This window comes from Sander vitreus, chromosome 15, assembly GCF_031162955.1.
Source record: "Sander vitreus isolate 19-12246 chromosome 15, sanVit1, whole genome shotgun sequence".
Lineage (NCBI taxonomy): Eukaryota > Metazoa > Chordata > Actinopteri > Perciformes > Percidae > Sander > Sander vitreus.
Genome location: NC_135869.1, coordinates 29,052,262 through 29,063,140, shown reverse-complemented (window position 1 = coordinate 29,063,140; position 10,879 = coordinate 29,052,262). Strand labels below are relative to the sequence as shown.

At 47.2% G+C, this 10,879-nt stretch overlaps 1 protein-coding gene across 1 annotated transcript in view; it reads right to left on the bottom strand.

Moving 5' to 3' along the window:
* Positions 1-383: 383 nt before the first annotated feature.
* tlcd4b (TLC domain containing 4b) overlaps positions 384-10,879 on the bottom strand; it is a 26,163-nt gene continuing 15,667 nt past the window's right edge. The window contains exons 4-7 of the mRNA XM_078269785.1: positions 5,361-5,419; positions 3,783-3,877; positions 3,580-3,653; positions 384-2,773 (exon numbers count right to left, since the gene is read on the bottom strand). Of these exons, the coding sequence (XP_078125911.1) occupies positions 2,422-2,773; positions 3,580-3,653; positions 3,783-3,877; positions 5,361-5,419 (580 nt within the window). The 3' untranslated portion in view covers positions 384-2,421. The remainder of the gene's footprint in view (positions 2,774-3,579; positions 3,654-3,782; positions 3,878-5,360; positions 5,420-10,879) is intronic.

Below are 10,879 nucleotides of genomic sequence, written 5' to 3'. Positions count from 1 at the left end.
TTTTCTGACATTTTAGAGACCAAACAACTCATCCATTCATCCAGAAAATAATCGACAGATTAATGAAAATAATCTGTCAGTTGCAGCTCTAATGTCAGTCCACACACACACACACACACACACACACACACACACACACACACACACACACGGGTCTGTGTGTGTCCCACTCGTCTTCCAAAATCAGGTTCTCAGAGTCACTGAGTGGAAGTATAAAAGAGTGTTTCTCTAGAAAGATACGCTGATGGCAAACAGTTTGGTGAGACGCTTAGGAGGGAGAGAGAGACAGAGAGAGAGACAGAGAGAAAGACAGATGGACAGAGAGAGAGCGAGACAGAGAGAGACAGAGAGAGAGACAGAGACAGAGAGAGAGACAGAGAGAGAGCGAGATAGAGAGAGAGAGAGAGAGACAGAGACAGAGAGAGACAGACAGAGATAGAGAGAGTACCTCTGAATCAGTGAGATCACAACAGATAACATGTTAAAGGCTAAAATCACTCTGTACCGTAAAAAGAAGAAAAACGTGATTAAGTCACGAGGACGGTCTGACGGAGTCTCTGTAAAGCGGGGGGGAGGTAGAACCAAACCAAAACGCTGAGGCTGGACAGTGAGGCTGATCCAGTGAGGCAGAGGGTTGCAATGGATGGAAAATGAATCAGACACGTTGCTGGGACCTCAGCAGGGCCGCAACGTAGGTAGGGCTGCACAATACATCGCTTTCTATCGCCATCGTGATGTCATCCAGGGCTTTCTATCGCCATCGTGATGTCATCCGGGGCTTTCTATCGCCATCGTGATGTCATCCAGGGCTTTCTATCGCCATCGTGATGTCATCCAGGGCTTTCTATCGCCATCGTGATGTCATCCGGGGCTTTCTATCGCCATCGTGATGTCATCCAGGGCTTTCTATCGCCATCGTGATGTCATCCAGGGCTTTCTATCGCCATCGTGATGTCATCCGGGCGCGAAAGGCACGCAGAGATTTTAGTGTTCGTTGAATCAGAGCATCAGTAGAAAACGGCACTTTAAAAATCACTTTTAGTGCTGCCTTTCAGCTTCAATTTGTTGTTGTCTGTCTGTTTTTTACAGACGCGTAGTGCTGCCATGCCTGAAGAAGTATCACTGCATTACGTGAAAGGGTTATTGATATAACAAGGTATTTTCACGTGTATTAAACTGAGTACACTTTAATATCTGTGTATTTATCGCAAGTAATATCTCTATCGTGATAATCGGCAATGTTGTCGCATATCTTGCTCATATCGTGCAGCCCTAGCGCACGTAACTCCCCGCAGACTTTCCACAACTTCAAATAAAACTCAAAACGTTATCACATTTCCACCAACAGTCATCCTGCATCATCACTGAAAACTGGAAGAAAACAAACTAAAAACCATCTGCAAAGAGGTTTTTACGCTTGGCTTTCGGTGGAAAGGTTGGTGCAAAGTGAAAAAGTGACGTACATGAAAAACATCCGCAGATCCCGTTTTGGGGTCTGCTGCTCAGTGATGCCAACACAACTAATAACAAAAAGGCAAGGAAATAATAATTGTCCTGTGAGAAGCTCAGGATGTCGGAGAGTGTCTTTCTTTCCCTCTCCTGCTCTTGGTTTTCTATTTTAAAACATATAATCCAATTTGTACGGACTTTGAAAGGGGCATGGCTGGTGATATAGGCAGGAGCCATTTGTTTTGTCACAAGTAGGCCACAGCAGGTGATACTGCACAAGAGGCATTGTGGTGTTTTTTCTGTCTCTTTTTGTGAGGTCTGATGAGTTTAAGACAAGAGCCCTATAGGTTCACAAACACTGTTCAGGTCTGACGTGAGTACGGCGCTCTGCGGGCCACGTCTCCCCGACCGTGGACGGAGTACGGACGCCAGAAGAAGCCTCCAGTCTGAGTTTTTTCGGGAGCAGAAGCGATCTGGAGATGGTTGTCGTATGAAGGGGCTAAGCTCTGTTTAGACTTTGTGACTCTCGCTTCCTCCACAATTATTGCTTTTTCCTGTCTTTCACAGGCACTTCACAGGATCGGGCTTTGGCTGAAGTTGAGCACGAGGGGGAGGGAGGGGGAGATGAGACGAAAGGGACGAGCGGGGCGAGGGAGAGATGGGGTTAAAAAGTGTGCTTGTGAGCTCTGCTTTGTTACGCGACTGACCGCTATCGCCCAGCAGGCTAACACCGAGTCTGCAGAGGCTGGGGCCTGAGTGAGTCAAAGAGTCGTGTCTTTGTCTCGTGTCGGGGTCCGGACCTGAGGACCGCTTAGCTCGGTCCGCTAGCCAACTACTAGGGGCTGAGATTCGGGGGATTGGAGGGAGGGACTACAGCGACAGAGAGAGGCTGCGAGATTCCTGGAAGTCCAGCCTCCCTTCCTGCGCATGTCTGTGTCTACATATCAGTTTGCTCTACGCGTCTCGTTTTAATTAGTCCGTGTGGTTGTTGACTTGCTTCCCGTCCGACGGAGACTCCTTCTCCACGGCTTCCTTCAGCTTCCGTGCCCCTCCCCTCCCGGTCAGGACCTTGTAGCAGCCGCGCGCAATTTTATACATCCAGATAACGTTCAAGATATCCAGGGCGATGCAGGAGCTGATCCAGGCCACCTGGGCGCCCAAGCCTAGCCGCTCAAAGTCCGCAGTACCGAAAGTGGCGAAAACACTGCCCCAGTACGATGGCATGACAGCAGTGCGCACCAGGAAGAACACCACTGCCATGGCGACACCGTTTATCACCACCAACCGGTGCGAGCGTGGGTACTTTAATGCCTCGAAGAACCACCTGGAGGGAGAAGGGGAAGAGCTGTCAGCCATTTGGTGAAACAGAGGGTGATGTAAAGGGTTTCCCCTAGAAATGTACCAACAGGAACCCCCCCACCAGGCCAGAAACTCTGAACACCCACACAGGTTGAAAATTGGAATTTATCAGGTCACAAATGTCTTATTTATTTATTCATTTCATTTGTTAGAGACCATGTACCATTTTTAAACATAAATGTTGCCCTTTGATGCATTGTACCAGGGTTAGCCTTAGGCTGATTTACTGTATTCATCTGCAGTCCCTAGGCTACTATTTACATCAGCAGTAAAGACATAACATCAACAGAACAACAAGACAGATCACAAATCCTACATCAATATATTACACGTTGTCTCACACGGCACTATCTCTGTGGGGACCCGTCATTGACATAATGCATTCCCTAGCCCCTTACCCTAACCTTAACCATCACCACTAAATGCCTAACCTTAACCCTTACCCTCACCCTAACCAGAACCTCATTCTAACCCTAATCCTACAACCAGGTCTTAACCCTCAAACAGACCTTTAACCTTGTGGGGTCCAGCATTTTGGGCCCACAAAGCTGTGCAGACCCCACAAGTATACTGGACTCCTGGTTTTTGGACCCCACAAATATAGACAGACACACACACAGACAGTTGAAAAAGGCCAACTGTTTTGATTGAATGTACTAGGTCACACATCTTTTCTACCAATTAGAAGGATGAGTTTGACCCTTGTGCTTTAGGGGGAACACTGGCATGAATCCTGGGATATGTTGACGAATGGAGGGATTATTCACTCACCTTTGGTTCACAAACGGCGTGGACAACTCTGAAATGAGGCGGAAGTTGGCAAAGTAAGGAAGCACACCTCGTGTCTGCAAAGACCCAAACACACAGACAGACAACATGACACAAAAACATTTAAGATATGTGAATAATCCAGTGTCTCTAAATGGCTATATCTAAGTTGATACACTCTGGGTCTTGAAGAGCGAGAGACTCACCAGCACATATCCGTATGCATACAGCGCCGCCAAGTGGTGACAGACAAAAAAGCTGTCCCCCATAGTGCTCCAGTTACATGCTAGCAGCACCAGGTCTAGACAGAGGACAGGGGACAGGTTGGTCAGAAAGCTGGGACATTTATACGTCTGCTGGACTGAGACGAGGATTACAGAACTGCTTTTAAAAAGGCAAAGAGCAGCAGCCAAGAACAAGAAAGGTTACATGTGAAAGAGAACATTAGTAAAAGATGTATGTGGTCATAACCTTTTAATTTCTAAAAACAGCGTACAGGGCTCGACTAAATCCTCATATTGTTGCATTTGACATTATTTTCCTCCTTTTTTTTTAAACAGGGTAAGCCCACAATTCTTCGTACTGCTGTTACACATCTGATTTATAATAATAAGTTATAATCCTCTCTATCTGCGAACAGCTGCTGTATGTTTACAAGCAGCTGTTTATTTTTTGCTTCATAAATTATTTGTGTAGTCTTAAATTCTACCGTAATAATAATAATAATAATAATAATAATAATAATGTATATTTTATTAATCCTGCAAAGGGAAAGTACAATGTTTTCACTCTTATTATTATTATAATACACATTACACACAGGCCTGAATTACACACACACACACTCAGTACCTCTACATGCACTAATGGAGAGATGTCAGAGTGGGGGGGCTGCCCATGGAAAGGCGCCCCGAGCAGTCAGGGGTTCAGTGCCTTGCTCAATAGCACCTTGGCAGTGCCAGCTACCAGCCCACCACCACCGAAAAGAGATGCAACAATATGTATTAATGTAATGATTAAATAAGGTAGTGTCTCCAAACTTACCTCAACTATAACTCGTCTCCTGCTAGTTGTACTACAGCACTTACTTTAAAAAATAAGTATATTCCTATTTTTGAAAATATTGTTGCATCTCTTTTCGGTGTTGTAGTTTGCAGACGGTCCCTAAACACTCGTCTTATCGTCTCAACACCAGAACTAAACAGAGCTGGATTAACAACGTTCATGTCTTTCTGTCACATCTCCTGCAGTCAGATTCCCTGTGTTCCCTCAGAAGGAATCACTGCACATGGGGAGACACTTGGAACGACATCTCCAGCATGTTTAGAGGCTAAAAACAGGTTTAAAACCTGCCCTGTTTCAGCCTCCTGGGTGCTAATGCTAGCAGGAGGAGAACACGGTGTAGGCAGCACTGATTGGTTCGCTACTGACAGCTCTCCACGTTTAGCTACGGGGGGGAATCAACTGGAAGTCTCCTTTAAAAGGCTGATAAGATGTATACAATCTAATATATAATCTAATTTTATTACAACACTCACGTCAAGTATACAGAGTAGAAAAAACACTCCACGAACACGCACTTTATCACTTCTATTGTTCCCTTTGACGAAGATTTAGTTTTTGGATCAAAGCGTCTGTATATTCGGCATTGATTGGCGTTTCTAACCGTAATCAAGTAACTTCAGATTAAAGTCCATTCCTGTGTGTGTGTGTGTGTGTGTGTACAACACACACGTTGCCTGACTGTACTCATGGACTTTGCTCCAGAAGAAGAGATAGCTCACCGTAGAGGAGGTAACCACAGGTTATGGCTACATTCAGCTTGACCAGACTGGGGTCACCCCTGCGAAACAGCAGAGAACACATCGTAAATAAAACACACATAAACCCACAAAGACATAACTCCAAGTCCCATCCCTGACCCGGCCGCCAAGTCCCATCCCTGACCCGGCCGCCAACAAGCTCAAACGGGATTTAAGGTTCTGTGGAGGCTCCAGGCAGAGCTTTGGCCTTAGTAAGTGGCCTGAAGGTTATACTGGTGCATTGGTGTCTTTAAGAGAATAGCAAGGCCAGCATGTGTGTGTTTGTGGGGAGTGTGTGTGTGTGTTTGTGGGGAGTGTGTGTGTGAGTGTGAGAGAGAGAGTGTGTGTGTGGAGTGTGTGTGTGTAGATTTTACGCAGAAGCATGAATCATGCCTAAGGAAGACCCTATCTATCTATCTATCTATCTATAGCATGTTTTGTGTACTGTATGTAACAGATTTTTAATGTTTTCTGATTTTCCTGTCTGTTATGTTTGATTCTTGTTCCTTGGCGTAAAGCCTGTTGGATTCCTGCTGGTTGCTGTAAAGGGGTAAATACTTAACAGCTGACTGATTGATGTTGCCGACAACCTTTCAACCAATCAGTTATGTGTCCGTAAAAATAACATCTGTTCAAAAATAACAATGAAGGTGTCTCTGCTTCAAGAGACATCTGATCCTGGCGTCAGTCACGAGTGTAGTGACGCCACACACACACACACACACACACACACAGCTCAGGTTACCCCACCATATGACCCTGACACTAATCCCATCCTGCAGAGATCTGATGGTGTTCAGCACAGCGTCTGCTGGACCTCTGCTGGCGGCCGACTGTGACCGAGAACGTACGAGTCGAGTGTACGACATAGGGCGGTGCTCGACGACAGTCTGACACCATCTCCTATGTCACATCGCTAGTGAAGCATTCCCTAAAAGATTCTTTTTCACTGTTCAGTAAATGCATATTGGCTCCAAATATCCGACCCCTAGTGCTGTCCACACCACGCCATGGTTGTACTGGTCCTGCCCACTAAAACCAGTTTGTCTGATAATCTAAAGTCTGTTTCACAAGAGAGCGCTACTTCTGTTCACTGATCCGTTGGATAACTTTACCGCTCAGCCTATCTGATGAGGTCGAGTCCAAAGGCTTCATCATAATCACATCACTGGGCCCCTGCTTCAGGTTATCACACACTCCTCTCTCTATGGATGGGTTACAGATGGGAGAGAGGGGGAGAGGGAGAGAGGGGGGAGGGGGAGAGAGAGAGACAGAGACAGACAGAGAGAGGGAGACAGAGAGAGAGAGAGAGAGAGGCAGAGAGAGAGAGAGAGAGAGAGAGAGAGAGAGAGACAGAGAGAGAGAGAGAGAGAGAGAGAGAGAGAGAGAGAGAGAGAGGGGGGGAGAGAGAGAGAGACAGAGACAGGCAGAGAGAGAGACAGAGAGACAGAGAGATAGGGGGAGAGAGAGAGACAGAGAGAGAGGGGGGAGAGAGAGAGACAGAGAGAGAGAGGGAGAGAGAGAGACAGAGACAGAGAGAGAGAGAGAGACAGAGAGAGAGAGGGAGAGAGACAGAGAGAGACAGAGAGAGAGACAGAGAGAGGGGGGAGAGAGAGAGAGAGACAGAGAGAGACAGAGAGAGAGAGACAGGGAGACAGAGAGAGAGACAGAGACAGAGAGACAGAGAGAGAGAGAGAGAGAGAGAGCGAGAGAGAGACCTTTACACAGGAAGTGCTAGAGTAGCCCTGACTCAATGGTCGTTATGTAAGAACCCGTCATATGAACTGAAGTACCAGTGATGAACCCGTCTCACTCACTACGTAGTCCAGAGAGACGTGGAGCTCTGTGGTGAGAAATGTTTCTTTTAGCTTTTGGGTGACATTTCTGTGAATGAAACTTGTGAACAAATGGTGCAGAACATACAGCAATAAGCAGGCTCCTTATGCAAAAGATCACAGATCACAAAACGCTGCCCCTCTAAAGAACAGCTGCCTTTTATCAAGTTGATAACCACACCTAGAAATGTGGTGGGGATGTGATGATGGGGGGGGTATGGTGAAGGGTATGTGATGATGTGGGGGTATGGTGAAGGGTATGTGATGATGGGGGGTATGGTGAAGGGTATGTGATGATGTGGGGGTATAGTGAAGGGTATGTGATGATGTGGGGGTATGGTGAAGGGTATGTGATGATGGGGGGGGTATGGTGAAGGGTATGTGATGATGTGGGGGTATGGTGAAGGGTATGTGATGATGTGGGGGTATGGTGAAGGGTATGTGATGATGTGGGGGTATGGTGAAGGGTATGTGATGATGGGGGGGTATGGTGAAGGGTATGTGATGATGGGGGGGGTATGGTGAAGGGTATGTGATGATGTGGGGGGTATAGTGAAGGGTATGTGATGATGTGGGGGGTATAGTGAAGGGTATGTGATGATGTGGGGGGTATGGGTGAAGGGTATGTGATGATGGGGGGGTATGGTGAAGGGGATGTGATGATGTGGGGGTATGGTGAAGGGGATGTGATGATGTGGGGGTATGGTGAAGGGTATGTGATGATGGGGGGGCCAAGGGAACTGTATCAGGATCATAGTATCCTGGATCCATGAAATAACTGGCCTTTCAAAATAAAAGCCTGCCTGCCTCTATGGGAATCTAACATAGGGGTGGACTGACTTATGCCTCCTGTATTTTAAGGAAGAACATTTATTTATTTACGATACATTATTCATTCACAAAGATAACTGGTGTCCTTAAAGGTTGGATTTTTCCTAATTTTTTTAATTAAGGCATTAAGATCAATTTCCAAAAGATGTTTTTTTTTTTTTTTATTCCTCTTTTTAGTCACCTTTAGCATGGGTGTCCTAATGTTTTAACATGACTGTACGTGCAGGATGTTGGCTCTCTTGGCTTAAATGTCAAGTTTTGAAGACTATTTGGACGGTGCAACAACTTTCTTGCATGCCTACAAACAATAGTTCTTACTAGGGGTGGTACGGTTTGGTTCGTAACACTCCAGAAATATACTTCAGCATATGATATGTAGCTGACATTAGCATATTGAATGCATGTTGCACAATACATGCACACAGTGGCAGTTCTATCTATTGTTTGATTTCTGCTGTCATCATAGGTGACATGAAACCCAAAATGTTCCCACACACCAGACTATATACCCCCCTCGTTGTTTCCAGTAAGTGTTTTAACATAGGTGTATAAAGTGGCACTACGGCAGGAAGAGGTTAGTGACCATTACCAGTGGACTGACGCACACACGCTTTCATGAACCGTACCACTCCTGGTTCTTACTTCCATCTATTGTCCTGTGAACTGTCATTTAACTGTCCATGTGCAATTAATCCTGAACCATTACCCTGGACTGGCAGCCAGTTTGACATGGGACAGTGCAGTGAGTATAGTTTGGATCAACAGAAGTACATTTCCAAGATAACTGCCTCCCATCATGTCCTTCACCTCCCCCTCTCTCTCTGTTGCTGTTCTCAAACTCTGTTCTCTTCGGGAAACAACAGACAAACTTTGAGCTAGCGAGCACGATTAAATGTTAAGTTTTGAAGACTATTTGGATCGTCCAACAAGTCAGACCTGCTTGGTTCTTTCAGGGAAGGATTGTAAAGATTTAATAAGAATATGTTTAGGTCATTTCCTCTCTAACTGGGAGGTTTTGGGACCGACTGGTTGCATTAACATCTTTCTTTCTTTCCCCTTCCTTCCACAATGTCCCGTTCTACTCCGAACGGCCCTGCAGATGTTAAGGTCAAGTCCAGATAAGGTAATCAAGAACTGCAGCAGAAGAAGAAAGGGCAGTCAGTCACTGAATGGATTATGATACGAGCCGAGGCCGGCGCTGGCAGCCAGAGTGACGCGGTGAAAGAGACGCAGCTAAAAGCTGAGCAGGTTTCTAACGGCCGGGCTTACAGCAGCCGAGAGAACAGAGCGCCGTGTGACAGGTCTTAATGGTGCCGTAATACAAGCCGATTGACTGGAGAATTATCGCTTGCACCACTCTGCTTTGCAACAAGATGAGCTTAAAGGTGTTAGGATGCTGATGGGGATCAGCTGGCTGCTGGAGGGGAGAAGTTGAGAAATTCAACAAGAGAACAGCGTGAGAAAATACAGCCATAGAGCAGCGAATAGAGCAGGGGGGTCAAACTCATTTTCACTAGGGGCCACACAGGAAAAAGAGAATCACTCCAAGGGCCAGACATGTAGAGTAGAGTATAGATTCTCGACATTTCACGCCGCTATGATCGGGCCGGGCCCTTGACCAAGCATTTGTGTTTTTTGAATCCTGACTTTATTAGCGTTATTAGGTGGGGAGACAAGCTCTGCCTCTCCAGCTCCTCCCGTAGCTCTGGGTGGATGTCCTGTGGGGAGACAGCTCTGCCTCTCCAGCTCCTCTCGTAGCTCTGGGTGGACGTCCTGTGGGGAGACAGCTCTGCCTCTCCAGCTCCTCCCGTAGCTCTGGGTGGATGTCCTGTGGGGAGAAAGCTCTGCCTCTCCAGCTCCTCTCGTAGCTCTGGGTGGATGTCCTGTGGGGAGACAGCTCTGCCTCTCCAGCTCCTCCCGTAGCTCTGGGTGGAGGTCCTGTGGGGGAGACAGCTCTGGCTCTCCAGCTCCTCCCGTAGCTCTGGGTGGATGTCCTGTGGGGGAGACAGCTCTGCCTCTCCAGCTCCTCCCGTAGCTCTGGGTGGATGTCCTGTGGGGAGACAGCTCTGCCTCTCCAGCTCCTCCCGTAGCTCTGGGTGGATGTCCTGTGGGGAGACAGCTCTGGCTCTCCAGCTCCTCCCGTAGCTCTGGGTGGATGTCCTGTGGGGAGACAGCTCTGGCTCTCCAGCTCCTCCCGTAGCTCTGGGTGGATGTCCTGTGGGGAGACAGCTCTGCCTCTCCAGCTCCTCCCGTAGCTCTGGGTGGATGTCCTGTGGGGAGACAGCTCTGCCTCTCCAGCTCCTCCCGTAGCTCTGGGTGGATGTCCTGACCTGATGTGAGTGGGAGGTAAACTGGGCTACATCGCGTCTCTCCCTCTAACCCTCTCTTTTTTTACATTGTGGTAGCTTTTTTCCTCGTTTTTGGGGCTTTCTCAGACATTTGTCATCTTGTTGTAAATGTGTTGCTTTTTGTCTTATTTTTGTTGACATGAAGCCCTACAAAAGTCATCAAGAGTTCCTTCTGGGGGACTTTCGGAGTCTCAGAGTCGGCAAATCTGCCATATTCTGCTTTGAATGTCATGTTTAAAAAACACCTTCCTGTGTTCTTGGTTTGGGGCACAACTAGGCGGGCCAAAATGTATCGTGAACCCAAATTGATATACGGGACGGATCTAACTCTGCAACATGCCGGATTTGGCCCGCGGGCCTCGAGTTTGACACGTGTGAAATAGGAGGATGGATACCCAACCTGAGTTGGCTGGGTTCGGACAGATATTTAGAAATGATGTTCAGGGGCGCCCGGTTAGCTCAGTCGGTAGAGCGGGCGCCCATATAT